The sequence below is a fragment of the Nothobranchius furzeri genome, chromosome 13, assembly GCF_043380555.1.
Source record: "Nothobranchius furzeri strain GRZ-AD chromosome 13, NfurGRZ-RIMD1, whole genome shotgun sequence".
NCBI classification, from domain to species: domain Eukaryota; kingdom Metazoa; phylum Chordata; class Actinopteri; order Cyprinodontiformes; family Nothobranchiidae; genus Nothobranchius; species Nothobranchius furzeri.
This window is the reverse complement of record NC_091753.1, coordinates 50,236,229-50,255,506: the sequence shown is the minus strand read 5'-3', so window position 1 is coordinate 50,255,506 and position 19,278 is coordinate 50,236,229. Positions and strand designations below refer to the sequence as shown.

Sequence of the window (19,278 nt, the reverse complement as noted above, 5' to 3'; positions counted from 1 at the left end):
ATGACGGAGCTCCGTTGAGGTTTTAGAAGGAATGAGGGCGGTGTAGCTGATTGTTTTATTTAGCTGGCAGGCTAGCTGAGATCAGGGGGAGGGGAGAGTTCCTCTGCTTTGAAATTGTTTCAGATCAGCTAGCTGACGTTAGCATTAGCACACCAGGGACCAAGCTTTTGTGATGAAGTTTTTTTAGTTTCCGAGCTCGTTCTTTCAAATTTCTGGGGTTTGTTTTAACTTTAGTCTGTTCTGGTTAGGTTAACGTTAATTGTTTGATATTTATGTGATGTGGCCGCAGCTCTGCGGCTAACCAGATCAGACAATACATTTCAAATAGGATTGATGAATCGACTAGCTAGAAGCCTACAGTTGACGCTATCTGGCTGTCTGTCTAATGTTAGCTTAGCCGCCAGGCTAGTAGCTAGCGCCGGTTAGAAGTTGGCTGACTTAATTACAAGTGAACGTCGCTTCGCTTGCGAGTTACACCTATCAGCTATTGCCCCAAAGGTGGTTGAGACAATGGACTTGAACGTTACCACCGCGCAGTGAAAGGATGAGTTCGTGCTTTGTACCAAACGGAGCCAGTTTGGAGGATTGCCACTCCAACATCTTCTGCCTGGTAAGCCTAGCTAGCGCTAGTTGTGTTGCTGAAAGGCCAGAAAGCCATTTTGGCTCAGAAGGCAACAAGCTTTGTAACGTCAGTTTCAGATTGGCGAGAAGGCATCGGGCCTTCAAGTCTCAAATTGTCATCCTGCTTGTTTTAATAACACACAAAACACATGTTGTTTGGCTACTTTATAAAAAATGACGTGTTTGCGATTGTGCTTTTGGCCCATGTTTACACTGCAGTTGAAGAGGGATAATCAGTGTTAGCAACATGTTTATAACGGGTTGGGAATTGTTTGAAACACAGCCGATTGTTCTAAATTGTGTTGGATATGTTTTTAAATGATCTATAAACAGAATAACAGGGTTTTCTTTGCAGTCTGAAAAAGTATAAAATTGTTTTTATTTTGTATTTTCCGTTACATGTATGGAAATAAGAGCAGTGTGTGGAACGCATTTGCGTTACCAGACTTTCGTTTCCTACTATTTTATTACTCAAAAATGTAAAAATCAGATTCTAAAGAAGTGAACATACAAGCTTTTCAAAACAATGTAGCTAAGTTATGGAGTTATTTAACATGAAAAATGAAGACAAACCTTAGCGATCATGATATTATTTATTGACTAATCATGAAATGCACGTAAAATTAACGTGTAATATAATAACATCTATATTACTAGTGGGATGGACATCTGTTGGTTTTCCATGGTTATATCTTGAGTTTTCCATGCTGAGTGTTATTCTGTTTGTTAGTTGGATCATTTGACCTTTATAGAAACGTGTTAAAATAACTGTCAGAATACCAGGTGCACATTAACTAGCCTATTTCACAATTATTTAGTGGATATTTACAGTAAAATTCAGGAAATGTTCTAGAATCAGCTGCAGTCTGGAAATTAACCTCTGGAAAAGTCTGGAATGAAGTCAGCTGCCTTGGCAACTTAAAATGAAATGTGTTTACAAGTTTATGCTTACTTTTTTTTTGCAGTGAAACATTCAGTGTTGTCTACATGTTTTAGAACAAAATGAATGAAAACACAGAATGTTTTTTTCCTAGAAGGTGGCTTTGCTCTGAAATGATCTTGAAATAGAAAGTTTGATCAGTTACTGTGTAAAATACTTCAATTAATCAGCTTTTGAAGTTCTTCTCTGTTATTAATTTTTGCATCAGGTATGTTTGTGCATTCTATTTTCTAAAAAACAAAAGCTTAAATATCTAAATGTAAATGTTTTTCAAGTTTTTTTAACATGTTGATTGTATGGAAAAGAGGGACAAATAAGTTGGTTCATCCACCACATAAAGCTTCATTTTTAATTTGTTGATAGAAACCCCCCGTGCATTGATGCTAATACAAGTGCTGAGGGTCAGACGTGTCTCAGATGAAAGACACCTGCAGCTCAGGCCTTTTCCTCTTCATCTGTTGACACGTTTGTGGACAAGTTGAACCTCATGTCACTTCCAGTGATGCCACCTTGCATTGCAGTGTTGTGCAGCACTTTGTGAGCCTTGCTAAGTTTATTCATAATACAACTAGGCAGTCACAAGTTGGCCCAGTCCGTAACTATACACCGCGTGCAACAATGTCAACCATCCTCTTGTTATTATCTTTATTATGTAAAGTGCTTTACTATAAGACAGAAAAAGCAGCCTTCAGCTTTCTAAAACACATACGCATAGCCATGGATTTGCCTTTGTGTTTTAAATTTTTATTCACACTTTGTTTTTTTATATTTTCTTCCCTTTAGGCTGATTTGACTGGAATAAAATGGCGACGTTTTGTGTGGCAAGGTCCCACCTCTTCGCCCATCCTCTTCCCGGTGACCGAGGAGGACCCGATCTTGTGTAGCTTCAGCCGATGCCTGGCAGCAGATGTGCTAAGTGTGTGGAGAAGGCACCACACCCCGGGTCGCAGGGAGCTTTGGCTTTTCTGGTGGGGGGATGACCCCAGTTTTGCAGAGCTTATCCACAATGAGCTTTCGAGTAAGTGAATGCATCATTTGCATGTTTTCTGCCGGGTTTGAGATTCGCACAATATCCCGTTTAACTCTCACCAACTTTGATGTTCATTGATCCAAATGGAAATATTGTGACGTTTACTTGAGGGGTGGGTGGTATGATCACAGAAATAAATTAAGATTGGTTAGTTTGTTCTTTTTTTAGAATTATGGTCAAACTGTAATTTTGATTACATTTTCTCTTTTATATGCATAAAATAAAGAGAAAACAAGCAGCTTTAGTTTGGAGCAATGTAGATTAGTCCTGATCTGACAGAGGAGCTAACAGCTAGTTCAAATTAGGTCAGTCACAAAGATTTTTTAAAGTCCCAAAAAAATCTTAGATTATGCAGCATTTTACATTGTTTTTAGAGTTCATGATTATTCTGACGGATATAACCAAGAATTGCAAACAAAAGTTCTATAGTAGCTAGTTCTGCAGCTAATTTCTGCCGTAAATAACCCAGAAACGTCTCACTTGTGGTGATTCTAGTCTGAAAATCTCCAACAGCAGAAATTTATGGTGGCATAAAAGCTAATAAAATAACATTCCGTTTGAACTGCTGTGGAATTTTGTTAGGTTTAACAAAACTCCAGATAACTGACCCTACTTGGGCTAGTCATTAGCATGTGTTCAAAGATTTATCTACAACAGGTAAGATATTAACTGCTTGTAAACTTTTTTTTTAACAGAAAAAGACTACAAACGAGATTCACCTGGTTTTAAATGTGCATCATTTTAGTTTGAAAATAATTAATGACATAAACCAGAATTAGTAGACAAGGACTGGCTAAACATTAATGACTTCTCCACAGAAAGAGTGAAACCATCGCCTGTTGTAAAACAGAATTATCTGACTTAATTTTGATTATACCAAAAGGGAAACGCTTCTGTTTAAAACCCGCTTTTTGGTTCTTAGATTTTTTCAAACATAAACAGACTTCCTTTTGTGACGAGGATCCAAGGCATGACACAGTCCTCTGCATGCTTTCATTTTCTGTTGCAGCAACAGGTTTGTTGTGCTGTAATAATTATTTCAGATAAATATCTCTTCAAACATGCGGTTGGTTGCTATTGGTCACCGCATCACCAAAGCCATTTCCATATCTCAGAGGTAACTGGACCCCTCCTCTTTTCTCCTTGGCAATATTTCATAGCCCTCAGAGACCATACCGTTAATCAAACTTGATGTTGACTAGTAAAGCTCATATTTGCAAGCATCTCCAAGGAAACAATGACGGCTTGTTTTCGTGTCATAACTACAGAGAACAGCTTGTCGTTTAGGGACAGCAAAAAAAAAAAAGTGCTGATTTTCGTTACTTTTCACTTGGTTAAAAAAATTCACGATTTTTAAGTAACTTGATTCATTGTACCTGCCCACAATTGTGTGTGTTTGTTCACTGACAAACTTTAGTCACTTAGTTTGGCTATGATCAGTGGCACAAAGCACAGTTTAAGAGTCTAATTATTGACACTGATAAGACTTTCTGTGGCGCTCCGATGCTAAAGGGGAGTTACAGGAAAAGAGAGTCGGCCTTATTGGAACTTTGTCCGTGTTGGGACACGTTTGGTGTTTGTCAGTGAGGTTCATCATTCTAAACTGTGGTGGGGAGTTTTAATCAGTTTTTAATAATACAAAGTATAAAAAAGTTATGAAAACCCAGATAGTTTACAGTCTTTAAAGCCTTGTAAAATCTACTGGCTCTCACTCTTTTACAGCAGTCCCTGTTATTGTGCATCCAGGTCTATAAAACCATCTAGAGTTTTAAAATGATGCTTATTTCGAGTTATGTTGGGACTTTCTAAGAAAGTCTATTATGAAGTAAGCATTTAACTAGAGAGTATGAAGGTGTCATTGCAGTCTAATTTCATGAATCTGCCTTGTTTCAGGCGAGGAGGATGGTGAGTGGGAGAGCGGTCTGTCCTACGAGTGTCGAACGCTCCTGTTCAAAGCCATTCACAACCTGCTGGAGCGCTGCCTGATGAACCGTGGCTTCGTTCGCGTCGGCAAGTGGTTCGTTAAGCCATACCAAAAGGAGGAGAAGATCATTAATAAAAGGTATGTTTATGAAGCATTCCTTCAGTTGTTTTAATTATGGGCAGGACTCCAGGAACACACAAGCTGGCTAGTTCAGTTTGGATCAGGGGCATGTACACAGGACGGCCATATCTGTAGTGTACGGTAAGATCGTGCCATGCAGCATTCCTGCTTAGTTGCACATCCCAGGGTTGAGCTGCTGGTTAATGAATCTTAAATGTTGTGCAAATGTTTCAAAGAAAAACATCTGCAACACAAGGAAGACATTTAACTTGGTCAGAAATATGAAACATGCAGGAGAGAAAGTCTTACGTTCTGTCTGCAGTCTGGTATTGTACACACATTCATTTATTGTTTTTTTTATCACACAAAAGAAACATAATTACTGGAATTAGATGTGAAATCAGAGCAGAGTGTTGTGAATCGTACTTGTGCTGATGAGCCAAGCGTTAGTCATGATCTGCTATGTCAGATTACTGGTTGAGATGTCTAATAAAGATCCCCTTTACACACAGTTGGATATACAGTGAAATGTGAGAAATTGTTGGCAGCAGTATTGGACTCAGTCATGAATTCATAAAGATTTGTTTGTTTACATCTGAAGGGAAAGCCTCACTGTGCAGATATATATTTTTTATTATCCCAGTTGTAGCAGAAAGTTTGACAGTTTCAGGCCTTTGACATCTTTTTATCCGGTTTGGGAAAATATAGTGTAGTCAACTGAAAAAAATGGAGCAATGCTGATGCTGGTGTCAGACATTTCTGAGGTTTGAATCAAATGTCTGCTGCATGCTTTGGTCAAAGTAAAAGATCGCAGCATGAAAGCCTTCTAATATAACCCGTCCTTTAAGCTGTCCTCTTTGCAATTGATTGTAATGGTGCATAGTAAGAAATCTGACTCCACTTTATCTATTTGTGCCATGGGGATTGTGTTGTTGCAGATCATTATACACACTCAGTTGTAATTAGAGCTGCACGACATATGAATAAATTCGCATAACACATTTTTTTCTACACTTAAGTAAAATGCAACATTAAAAAATGCAAGAATTTTCAACAGATGACTTGAATAACACAAGTTATGCTGCACTCTATGGAATGGACTCTGGTAAAGTAACTCGGGAATTGGGTGAAATAGACTATAATTCATATCAAGATATAATCTGATACACATGCGGTAACAATATATATTTCAATATATTGTAATGTTTTTTTAACATTCTTACAGATAAAATGCAGTAGAACAAATACAATTATAGAAGAAATATTATGTGTAATATGCAAAACTTATTTTAAAGTGACAATGTGTAGTGTTTACCATAAATCTGGAAATATCCATTGAAATGTTGTTGAAAATGAATTAAATGATGCCTATCTTAGGTGTGTTCTTGCTGTGTGATGCCTAGTTGTTGAAAAATATTGGCGGCTACAAAAACAAAACTTTCACCATTCATACACACTTACCTTTTCACATCACTTTAAAAAATACAAAACATTTCAAGTAATTTTTACGTTGTATTATGATACTTTCTTCAAATAATACAACTCAAAAATTCTCATACCATGAATAAAGATGAAGATATTAAAAAATAAGAGATATAAGAAGGTGTATAGAAGATATAATAAAGTACAAGCAAGATGGGATGAAAACACAAATTTTATCATTGTTTGAACTGAAATGAAAAAATTTAAACAGAGATAACATTTCTTCCTACTTTCTCATTTGCTCTTAGAAGTTAGAGCTACAATCCAGAGTTTTCCTGCTTTCAGAAATTATGTATAATTTATTTTTTTAAACCCATAAAAGGGATAATCTTACTGAGTCAAAAATTTCTACCATAATCCTTTTATACACTGTGTTACTAGTTGACGGTTAACAATTAGACAATTCTTCCAGGTCAAATCTGCATTTTTGTTGCAACATGATGCAACCATAACTGTAGGCAGACTAAACATGTATGTCAAACCACTTAGAAATGCTAAATGTCTGACTCACCATTTGAAACATCTTGTCTTTGACAGAACAGCATGATCTTGAACAAAAATATCTTGTCTATGCAGAGCTTCTGTAGTTCAGTTACATCCATAGCTGCTAGCCAAAACTCAGTGGAGTTAAAATGTCTTACTTTTTTCTAGCTTTACTAAAATATCTGTCTGTACTTATTTGATTGCAGTTTTTACTTTTTATTAGACTCCAAATGTCATCATTTGGCATGTTCATAATTCAAAATTTGTAATAATGTAATCTGCGATTTTAGCATTAGCATCCCTATGGGTCTTTTCATGTATATTACCATTGTGCTATCTATTTGCTGCCAGTCCAATCGCAGCTTTTACGATTAGAAAATCTCCTTTTTGTCACATTGCATTTTAATTGCATATGCAATTAATCGTACAGCCCTACTTTTTACATCCAAGTTTTCAGTTATTGTGCTCAATTAATGGTTCATCGACAACATGTCTTATGTTTATAGCATACCACAGAAAACCATGGAAATCTCCTTCAGACAAGTCTTTCTTAAAGTTTTCATCATATCCTTTGTTAGTATCCTACTAATAACTTCAAACCTTTGATCGACACCTTACCTCATCCACTTCAACACGTCTGGCCCCCATTCTCAGATGTGTAGCTTTAACCAAATTCCACACACTATGTTGTTGATAAACACACCAAATAGCCAAATACACTGGAAGAAAACAAACTCAAACCCAACCTCTCTTGGTTTGTTTCTGGAAACGGAGAAAGAAAGATTGTGATTATTTATTTATTCTTTATTTAACCAGGAAGGTCCCACTGAGATTCAAAACCTCATTGTCAATAGAGTCCTGGCCAAGAGGCAGCAAACGTAAATTGGTGATTGGTGGATCATTGTGTTTCAGGTGTCTTTAGCGTTGGGTAAGAGCACTGGGGCCTGTGATGTGACTTTCACACACACACGCATTGCAATATTGATGCTCAAATGCAACATTGTACAGCTCTAGTTTGAATCCCACAGAATAACTTTTTAAAAAAAATTGAAACTTGTATATGGCTTGCTCATGAGGGTATGTGATGTAATTTTAAATAAATCGCTTACAAATCATCATAAATATGTCTCAGTTTGCCCTAAATTTATTAGCTTTTTAGTCATCGATTCAAAGTTTCTCTAGCCCGGAAAGCCATGAAACGGGATAGGTACTCGGAAATGCCCAGTAGAGTTGCTGATCGGAACATTTATTTAACTCGCGCTGACCGGCTGTGGTTTTTCTGTAGGAAATTACATCTGCAGTCGTCTAAAAGAATCTGTATTAGTAAAAACTGTGTAATTTACAGGGCTTTGTGTTCTCGCTTAGCACTGTAAAAAATGGTACTTCTTCTGGTCATTAAATACCACATTTTATATCCCACAGCAACTCTTCTGATGCTCAGAATGGATTAAATTGTGGTACTTACAACAGAATAAAACTTTTAATGTTACTTTAGACGTTATGCTAACTTCTGTGCAAAGTCCTGAAAGGGTTGACTTTGTATGGAAACACAACAGCTGAGAGGCGCATGCCATCATATCTCCCTGTCAGTTTTCCCCCTAAAACATTACCCTGAAGTTCAGACGACAGATACACGCCTATATAGTCTGACCACGACCCAGATACAGATCTCAGTCATGGGGCAGTTGTCTTTGAAATTGTCTCCACATGCTATTGGACATCAAACAACGTGACATACTCGCACTACGAATGTCTGTCAGCGGGGCAGTCTGCCGTACGTCGTTGAAGAAGACACAAATACATCCTTTTTCTAGATAAAGGGTTTAAGTACCTCTGCTTTTGACTCAAAGTAGGGCTGCTCGATTATGACAAAAATAATAATCACGATTATTATGACTGAAATTGAGATCTCGATAATTTAAGACGATTTTTCAGTTAATGTTGATTTTATTTGTATTTATTCTGTCATAAAATTGCTCAGGGCACAATCAGGACAAAAATAAATAAGAACAAGATGATCACTAAAGTAATTCCTGATTCCCAGTATATAAAGACCAATATAGTTCTAGCTCATAGTTTATGACCCAAGGGCTATAGACCTTGGTTTAACTCATTTAAGTCTAACCAGTACAGACCCAAATACCAATATCTTGCAAATGCTGACAGCAAGAATTATACAGTGGCATTTATAACAAATAAATGCAAATAAATTGATGTTCACAAAATTTTGCATAACATTTATTTAGTCATGTCAAGGTGCTGTAGGAGAGTGCACTAGCACCGTGTCCTCAGAGACATTAGTTATCAGCGTGAGGAAGTTATTTCTACCTTATTTATAAACTATTTATTTACAGGTCCATCAGTTAATGTAATAATTGTCCCAACCACAGCTGCCCCACCCCCTAACCCGGTCTCACAGCAATCAGGGGCAAGCTGCACGTGTTTAGTGCGCCGCACATTTAGCCGTTTTTAGTGGCTCAGGAGTCCGCAGGTACGGTGTGTGTCACTCACTCTGGTTAATCCAACAGGGAGCCGGCTCTGAGAACTGTTTCTTTAGCGACTGATACATCACTACATCATTCCCTTTCCTAATGTCCTGAAGAACGGTCCGGAGCGCAGGCGGAGTGTTTTTCTAACCTGCAGGAAATGTTGACGACTGTTATCCAGAAAGTAGCTAAGGGTTACCAGAGATGTTTCTGAGGTGTTCGCTAGGTACTTTTAAGATTTAAAAAGTCAAGAAGGAGGTCTGAAAAGCTGTTAGAAACAGCGTCAAAGTCGCCAAGTTGGCAACACTGTGGGAGGAGCGCTTCATTTGCAACTCAGGGCAGCGCAAGAGGGAGGAGCAAATAATTGGCTTGTTTTGTTTTTATAATCGTTCAAAACTCAGATCGTAATTGGGATTAAAATTTGATTAATTGAGCAGCCCTAACTCAAAGATAAGGCCAGGTCTAATCAGTCCAAAGTTAATGCCAAAGCCGTTTGAAACGATCCACCACCATCTTTGCTGTTTTGCTCGGTCGCATCATCCTGCCCACCAAACCGACCGAGTGCTGTGATTGGCCAGACACAAGTCTGTTGGGGCCAGCTGAGGCTCAAAGCATGGCTAGACTGACCCGCAGACCAAACTCATTTTGCTTTTGCTGTGGTCTGTCTGCATATCTAGGCCAAAGTTCCTCACTTGACTTGCCGAAATCAAGCTGATAATAGTTTCGGTGAGATTCCAGATGCCTTTGATGATTTTGTAGCTATTTCAAGAGACCATGGAAGTCCTTATCCTTTAAATCCTTTAAATCCACAAAATGGTTCCTGAGCACAGCCACTGCTGCAGCTCACTGCCCCCCACGGAGATGGATGAAATGCAGAGAGGTAACTTCACCAGTGTGTGATGATGACTAATGGGACTTAGACTTTATGGAACTTCATTATAGTCGACTAAAAAATATATATTTTTTCTACTGATGCAATACTTTTCAACTTCTGTAAAGGAAATGTCAGCTTCATGTACTTGAAACTGTAAAGAAACATGAAAAATTCACATTTCGCACTTTTGATAGATAAAACTTTATATTTATAATAATTATTATGTATGGAAAATACCAAAATGAACACTGACAGTTGCAAATTGTCTCTCCGTATTAATGAACTAAACAAATCTGTATAATGTGCAGGTATATTTGTAAATGTGACCGGAAATTACATCATACCATCTAATAGAAAGGTTTTACTCTAATAATGCGAGGAGGTAAACTAAAGGTAAGAATTGTTTTCAATTGTGTTATTTTTCCCTGCACTAATTAAACAAGGTAGGCTGCCTGTTTTTCTGGGCCACCTGAATGTTTTTTCCCACTAAAACACCGCTAGAACACAGAGCAGGGACACAGAGGCGAGGCTGCCGACCACCCCCGGCTGTTGTAATTAGCCTGATGGTTCATAACAGGACAAACAACAAACTTATCAGATTAACATACAGCTAACTATTTGCAAAACAACGTTCTTGAAATATCTTCCTCATCTCTAGTTTAGCATTTTTATTTAGTAATGAATTTCAATTTAAACACAAATTTTATTGCAATATTTGTTCTTTTACTTTTAAGTTAGTAAAACAGACAATTCTTCTTTCTCCTGTTAAAATGAATATATCTTTTTATGAATCAATTATTTGATATTAACCCAGGGTTTATTGTTAAAAATTGCTGCTTATTTGGGTCATTTTGAAATCATGATGCTTATTTTCTTTATGGCTTTATTAGGGGAGCACCAGTCTATCAACCCCGATCTCGCGGGGGGGGGGGGGGGGGGGCAATAACTACATTCAGTGCACCCCTAGTTAATGTTTAAGCAAATTATTGCTATAGAATTGTATTTATTTATTTTTTGCACAAGTGTGTCAAAAAAAATGGGTACATAAGTGTTGTTTTCAAAATTAGAAGTCTAAAAGAACAAATATGATTTTGTAGTTGAAACAGCAATGCTAAATATGTTCATTTATATTTGAGAACATAACCTCATGTCCAGTTGAAACTGGTATTGTTTCATGAGTATTCATATTGGTTTTCTCAATAAAAGAAAATTGAAACATTGACGTAATCTGCTTTTTGTTGAGACATAATCGGTATCGGCAGAAGTTGGTATCTGCAAGTCAGGTTTTTCTCAAGATCGGTGATCGGCCAAAAACCTAGGCTTTGTTTACTTTACTGGTGCATTTAATGGCAAGTAAAATGTTCCTTTTATTGGGGAAAGGATGATGTTTTATGTTTAAATATAAAGCTCAAAATACACTTAAGCCGGGCATACACTGTGCGACTTTTTCACTTTTTTGAGCCGATTTTCCAGTCGTGCGAGAATCCACGAGATCGGGGCGAGTTTTGCGCTGAGCGTCATGTAGTGTACAGGGGGTTACGATAGGCGATTAACACCACGTGACCAGCTACCGATCAGCAATCGTGAGCTCGCACGGACTTCTGGCGTGTTTGATATTTTGCTCGTCCCTCGTGAAGATATCGCACTGTTGAAGCGGCGCTGCGAGCAGCTGCGACCCAAAAAGTATCAGAACCGCTCACGGCGCATGCACAATCATGCATCAACACCGCTCGCCCGCTATTTCCCTAATAACACACATTGTTCGTTTTTGTTTCAACACGTTTTTTACTCACAAAGATTGTCAAGAAAGCGTGTTTGTCGTGTTCGTGTCAAATTAAACTGATCACAAAACACAGATTTACTTTCTTTATTTCGTTTTCGTCATCCAACCCCCATAAATCCCTGTGTGTCCTCCTGCAGCACTCCTGAAGGACAACAGGCAAGACAAGACAAAAAAGTCTGACGTGTTGTGTAAAAACAGCTATTTTTAGCATATTTTTAGGTCCAACGTGTTGCTACCAGACGTACAGTGTGAGCACATGGCTCGTGAGATCTGCCCTGCGAGGAAGTCGTACAGTTTGAGCTGAAGCTGAGTGCTACGAGTGAAAAGGTTGCACAGTGTCCGCCCAGCTTTAAAGCATCATTGGGTGTTTTTATTTTCCTGATAATTTTATGTTAATAATTAAATATACTAAAATTTCATGTTAAAGTTATGAATGGATGCAGATTAAGATACTTGATTACTTCCTTTCTAAACAGGAAAAGTGGTGGATTTTACTGCAAATGTGAAATTGAATGAAAGACTGAGAATGTGCTGGTGTGTTTTGTTGTAGAAATTAATGCTTGTGGTCAACCATGAGCACATACGTCACTAGTTTCTTTCTAAATCTGTTGCTGTTTTCTCTTGTTGTTTGATCTTGAGGACACACGAAGGGCCAGGGGAACCCTAGAGTTTCCCAGTGAGCTAATCTGAGCCTCGGCTTTTTTAGCTGTGTTCATATGACTCGTTTTTTAATGTGCTGTTCTTTGGTCTGGCTCCATCTGGCAACTCTCATGGATTTCAGAGTTTTGAGCAGCTGTTGTGTGAAAGAGAGTGGGATTTAATGCTCACTTGTTGCGTTCTTCTGTTTTCTACATAATGCGATCTGAACATAAACACACGAGCAAGTGGGCTGACACCTTGACACGCACAGCAGCACCTTTTTAACAGAGTCCAGTGGCAGTCTTGCTGTCGCCTGCCCTCTCTAGCTGGTAAACAGAGCAGTCTTTGGAATATGCTGAGTGTGCACTGTGGTTTTACTGCAGCCTTGTCAACAAATACTATTTTAGTGCATTTAGCTGCCTGGACCACCAGATGGGGTGTGAGAAATAAAAGATGTGCATTGTTTTAAGATTATAGATTCAGTTCAATTCAAAAATACTTTATTAATCCCAGGTTAAGTATTTTTGGTAGGTAATTCAGACGGGGAAAAATGTACTTAATTACATGTCTGATTTCAAGCTTGTAGGATTATAGTTTCACTCATGAATGTCTCAAACTGTCTCTGTTTATAAAACTAAGCTCCGTCACCTGGCAGAAATAGTAGGGATGTTCCGATCACGTTTCTTTGCTCCTGATCAGAGTCGGACTCACTTGATTTGGAGTATCTGCCGATATCAATTCCTGATCCGATTTTTTTCAGCAAAGGAAACCCCATTCAAGTTGTCCTTTTGAAGATTCACTTTCATTTTTGAGAGCTGCTATCCAGCACGTTTCAGTGGTTTTCCTGCGTTAACAGGTTAGATTAGCTGTTCAGCAGCTCAGCAATTTGCTGCTAATTAAAACCAGGTGCGTAGAAGCAGATAAACTTCTAAAGCATGCTGGATAATAGCTCTCTAAGGCCGTGGAGCCGAACCCTGCAGCTAATCTAATGCTATGGCTAACTGCTACCTACCATTCAGAGCTAGTTCTGCTGGGTCGGTTCCGGTTGTTTCAGGCAACTCACAAGCGCAAATAATAAGGCTCAGGTCCGCTTGTCTCCTCCAAATAGACTTGGTCCCTTTCTTCTCGATTGTCTGGTGAGGAGAAACGTCCTCCACTTCTAACGACTGCTCAGAGTGAAGGGAGCTAGCTTCGCTAACCCTTACCCTTACCCCTCCATCTTCGTCACTGCCGTGGCTCCGCCCTCTCTGTCCTCCAGGCAATGCCGACTAATGTTGCATTTTTCAAAATTGATATGTGGGTGGAGAAGGACTCTGAGGCAGGCTTTACGAGCCCTTTAAGAACAACATTGATTAAAAATAAATTTAAATGTTATTTAAAAGTTACTGCGTAGCTCATATTTCAAGTCTTTCAAACCTTCAAAATATGGATGTATTGAACAATAAGCAGTCCTGTGACAGGGCTGGCAGGCTAACCTTTTCTGACACAACACCAGTAGCTACCACAGGCCGCCATCTGCAATATCTCTTTTTTTATCAGCATATCTTTGTCGGTTGGCTCTGCGTTTTTGTCCAAGTTGCCGCTGTGAACTGGGACTATTGGTGGCAAACTAGGAGTCAATGGAAATCGGTGATTTGTTTTAGTGACAACTGAAGGAAAAATCTTAAAAGTAGTTTGTTTTGAAGGTGGCATAGGTGACAGCTCAACCTTTTCCACCACCTTAAATGCCCAGTTTGCACACGTCTGTTACACTCAATGCCACCAAACTGATGACTTTCACCCTCCTGAGGAGACACGTTAGCCTGCTGGCTAACAGCTGCACGTTTGCATTGCTAATATTTTTGTCACAATTTAGTGTATTTTTCTTTTGATGCGATCATTTTCAACTTCTGTAAAGGAAATGTTAACTACATCTACTAAAGCAATAGGAAAAATTCACATTAGACACTTTGGATCAATAAAACTCTACCTTTATCATTGTTTTAATAACAACAATTATTGGGGGAAAAAAACAAAATCAACGCTGACAGTTTCAAATTGTAAAAAGTCATGTTTTTTTTAAGGCTAAATCCGATCTTTTCTACCCAATTCCGATCCTTTTAAAATCACACGATTGGGCCCGATCGGATTGGAGCATCTCTATCAATTACATAGATTTTGTTGCTGATGTCAGTGTTTTTATAGTTTTTTTTTTTTTTCTTGGACATGTAAGTCAGACATAAGCATTCATTTTTGCCTTTTGTGTGTTTGAAAATGTAGTTTGTCTTCTGACTAATTGTTCAAAACATTAAAATGCCTCTTTTTCCTTTGTTTACAGCGAGCACCTGTCTTGCTCTTTCACCTTCTTCGTTCATGGCGACAGCAATGTGTGCACGAGCGTGGAAATCGCCCAACATCAGCCACTTCAGAGACTCGGCGAAGAGCATCCAAGCCTTGCACAGCAGAGCTCCAGCCCCCTGCAAGGTAGTTTTACATATTATATCTATTTTTCATTCACTGCGAAGGTTTTTTTGTGCCCATATCAAATTTATTGTGACTGTGTTGCCTTGCAGTAATCCTGAGCCCATACGGCTTGAACGGGACACTCACCGGCCAAACGTTTAAGATGTCAGATCACCCTACTCAGAAACTCATCGAGGAGTGGAGGCAGTTTTATCCCATTTGTCTGAATCCCAAGGAGTCCCAGGAAGACAAGCTGGAGGATACGGACTGGGAGGATGACTCCCTAGCGGCTGTGGAAGTCCTTGTTGGTAAGGCGTCATAATTATTTGATAAAGCAGCGATGAGTGAAGGGGATGCAAGCGGGTAAGTTTTAACTGAACTTAAAGTGTACAGATCTTTTCAAAGGATGTGTTTAGTGATGGATATTAGTTGAAACTGCTTAAGAGGCTTTTCTGCACGACTACAGCCAAACCTGAGACTGGAGGAAAATCATAAATCCTAATTGAGTTCCTCACTAATAAACACCCAGTTAATTTACTGTACCAGTGATCCTGAGTCTAAATATTCACATAACTGTTGTAAATATGGTCACATTCGGTTTTTAAAATCAGTGTTTGTGCTTTTTTCAGCGGGGGTGAGGATGGTTTACCCATCCTGCCTTGTGCTTCTCCCCCTATCGGACCTCCCCGCCGTAGTCTCCCAGGGCTCGGCCAACACCCCGGGGGCCCAGTGTGGCGCTCAGCAGGGTCAGGCGACTCACAGAGACCCCGCCATATCCTCTGTCACCTTGACTCCGCCCACATCACCAGAAGAGGCTCACACTGGTGAGAATCAAACGCACTTATGTCAACCTTTGCTTCTGGAAGATTTTGCTTACTAATCTGTTTTTTTGTTTGTTTGTTTTTCTCCTCAGACTATCAGCCTGCCCACCGCTGGCTAAAGCTGTCTTCTGCGTCCGATTGCTACAACTCTAACAACACTCTTCATGGGGGTAAAATCCCCCGCAGGCTGGCTGGTCAGATGGTGGAATCAGTGTGGCAGGAGTATAACATCAACCGTACTGGGAACAAGTGGGTTTACTGCCACCATTTCCTGTAAATTGCTGTTTACTGGTAAAGTTTTCTCTCTCCACTGGCTGAAATTTGCATTGTTGTTGTTTAGGAGGAAGTTTACCAACTTGACAAACGGCGCGTGTGAGGAGGAATTGGAGAAAACAAGACTCTGGGATTTTGTGGAACCTACTTGCAGACCATCTTGCAATTGTTCAAGGTAAAAATACGGTAGAGAATTTACGAAGGATTTCTGTTTTTAATAGTGGTTGGATCTCCGGCTCTTTTAAGAGAGCTGGTCCTTGAGGTTCACCAGAAAAAAAACGTCTCTTTCGGCTCTCAAATGTTTCCTCACAGTTTTGACCAGAAATTTTGTAAAATTGTATGTAAAATAAATTCCTAATCTAAAAACATGAATTATATCAAATGTTCCACTGAAAGCTAAGATGATCACTCAGTAAAAATGTAATAAATGTGTGCAAAAGAGAAAAATCAGCATTCTGCTCTGATGGATGGACGGTTCTTATGTGCAGAGCCTTCTGCATAAGATATGTGCAGATTCCACACTCTGCCTTTTTTATGAATATTTCTGATTATATATTTTGTATATTCGTTCTGTTTTTCTTCTGAATGCATTTTTAGGTTTTTTTTTTTTATCACAGGAAGTTTTTTACCTTGCTGACAGTTTCAATCACTCCTGCAATCTTTATCATCAGAATTGGTAGAAACAGCTGAATAAGAAGAGGTTGTTGATTAGCTTATGATTGGAAATAGACGGTGAAACTCTAGGCTTTGAGAAACCTGACAGATCTACGTCAAGCAGCGCTTGGACTCACCCATACAGGGTATCCGCGGGTCCTTAAAAAGTCTTAAATTTGCTTTTCCAAATTTAAGGCCCTAAAAATCCTTAAAAATGACAAATAATCCTTAAATTCAGTTTCCAAATGTCTTAAATTACCAAAGACCCAATAAACAAGATTCTATAAAATTTTGGGGATTTTCTAGTTGGTGTTCAGCATTTTTTGTGTATGATATTGGCGTAAGCGGAACCGTACACATTCAGTTGGTTGTGAAAGGGGGCTATTTTTAGATGAGCACATTAGCTGGTTAAGCTAGTGGGAGCTTGAGCCATGGGGAAGTGCAAGTTTAATCAACACATTCTCACAGCCAAAGCATCAAAATATTGCACGTGTGACCAAGCCTCAATATATGACGATTCGGGACGCCCCAGCGTGTCAGGAGACGACGATCAGGGACAAACTGGTGATGCAGCGTCCCAGAGCGTCGGTATCCGACGCTGGTGCTAAGACGGACATTAGAACTACTTGTGAACTACTTAACCTTCCCCTGACCCCAATCCTAACTTTAAGGTCACAGTTTATGGAAGGGGGGGAAGTTTAAATAGTCGAATAATGTCCGTGTGACCTCGTGCGTCAAACAGTGATGCCAGCGGAGCCACGTGTCCCGGCATGTCCCTGATCATCATCTCCTGACGCGCAGGGGCATCCCCAATCGTCATATATTGAGGCTTGGTCACACACGTCATATTTTGACGCCTTGGGTGTGAGAATGTGTTGGTTTAATGGTAACTGGATGGCTAATCTCACGTTCGCGACGTGGTTAGCACCGGTTCCAGGCAATAGCTAGAAATTATAGCTTAAACTTAATTTTAAAAATAGCTTAAATTTGGTCAAAGTGGCCTTAAAATAGGTCTTAAAAAGTCTTAAATTTGGCTCCCTTAAACCTGCAGATACCCTGCCATACTGGCTCGTGACTGGGAAGGCTGTTGTTGGTTTAGCATCGAAAAACGGCAGATAACGTCTCTTCTAGCAGAAGCTAACCATTAGCATTAGCAACTCAACCACATGATAGAAGCTCCTCCAGGTTTGTTTTATTTGTGGAGATAAAACATCGTCGTTGCAAAGCAAATGGAAACAGTGGTAGTCGGGTTGCTGTTGTCCAGTTTGAGACAAATTGTCCAAATATCAGGAAATGGGACTCCCAACACTTAGCATTAGCATGAAATGATTCATCATGCTGCCTCACTGCCACCTGCGACTGACTGGAAATTGGTTGTTGTTGTTGTTGTTAGCCTCAAGGGCAACATGCCGATTATCACTTGTAAGTCGCTTTGGACAAAAGTGTCTGCTAAATACATAAACATAAAAAAATACAAATTTTAAACTGTGGCAGCTCATGAGTCAATCAGTTCCCGGTAATGATGGATTCCAAAACATTTTGCAGTGATTTGACCAAAACAATCATAACTCCATCATAATAAAATCCCAGGTTAAAACTTGCTGGACTGTGTCTGTTTCTTCAAAAAGTGCCTCATAGTAATTGTTTATTTCTACTTAGGCATAAGAATCAGAAGCAGCGTTCCGGCAGCACCTCAGGACACCCACCGTCATCAGGCCAGTCGGCCCAGCCAGCCCCCAAGCACAAGCTGGGAGAGAAACTGGAGAAGGGGGAGAAGCAGCAGAGGAGGCCACAAACGCCTTTTCATCACCGCAACTCTGTGAGCGAGGAGCAGCCGCTGGAGCCACAGACCCCGCGGCTCTGCCCCAGACAGCTGGAGGAGGGCTCGTATCCCAGCCTGCACCACGTCGACACAGTGGCGCCCAAAGCACCCACGCTACACGCGCACGGTCCCCCCACAGACTTGGTAGGATCCCCGCCACCCCCTCCTCTCAGCCCACATCCATGTGAACATGCAGAAAGCGACTTAACCCCAAGAGCCATTAAGAACTCTTCCACGCCTATTCACCAAGCGATCTACCCGCCGTCAGTGGAGCCACATAAAGCCTCGTCCGAGGACCATCAGTTGGACAGCGTCCCCGTGCCTTCCTTCACCCCCACCTATAACGAAAGCTTGGAACTGACGATGTTTGTAGGTTCAGCTGTAAACCCAAATGAAGACTCCACCCACAACCCCTGGAAGTATTTCAACTTGCCCAGGAAGCCCTCCAACCTGTCGACGCCTCAGCTGCCTGTGGATAAAGCACGAGATGATTGTGGAGGAACGGAAAACGTCGTCTCTGTCACGGAGTACGTATTTGACGTGGAACGAGTGTTCCTGTTTGTTCATGACAGAACGGCCGTGCGGATGTTAAAAGTTCTCCTCTTCTCAGGTTGATGTCCGACTCCTCGCAGCCTCTGAAGGTCTCCCAGGAGCTGGTCAGGACGTACGCTCAGCGGAGACACAGCCATCTTTCTTCCACAGCAGGAGACGGAGACCACAGCGAGGAGCCAGACCCTTACGCCTTTGTGGAAGACGAGGACGACAACTTCACAGAGAAGAAGGACAAGTCTGGGACTGAGAAGGAAGGAAACAAGAAACAGAAGGTGGATTTCCGTTTTTATAATTATTACACTTCAACTTGAGTCTAGAGGGTAGTTCTGGTC

General features: G+C 40.0%; 1 protein-coding gene across 2 annotated transcripts in view; it reads left to right on the top strand.

Annotated features, from left to right (window-relative positions):
• The first annotated feature begins 314 nt into the window (after nt 1-314).
• LOC107380075 (mediator of RNA polymerase II transcription subunit 13-like) overlaps nt 315-19,278 on the top strand; it is a 33,360-nt gene continuing 14,396 nt past the window's right edge. For both annotated transcript variants that reach the window (XM_015951104.3, XM_015951103.3), the window contains exons 1-10: nt 315-610; nt 2,345-2,579; nt 4,485-4,653; nt 14,700-14,845; nt 14,935-15,132; nt 15,454-15,648; nt 15,738-15,894; nt 15,986-16,093; nt 18,232-18,921; nt 19,005-19,218. In XM_015951104.3, coding sequence (XP_015806590.1) covers nt 545-610; nt 2,345-2,579; nt 4,485-4,653; nt 14,700-14,845; nt 14,935-15,132; nt 15,454-15,648; nt 15,738-15,894; nt 15,986-16,093; nt 18,232-18,921; nt 19,005-19,218 — 2,178 coding nt within the window. In that variant the 5' untranslated portion in view covers nt 315-544. The remainder of the gene's footprint in view (nt 611-2,344; nt 2,580-4,484; nt 4,654-14,699; nt 14,846-14,934; nt 15,133-15,453; nt 15,649-15,737; nt 15,895-15,985; nt 16,094-18,231; nt 18,922-19,004; nt 19,219-19,278) is intronic.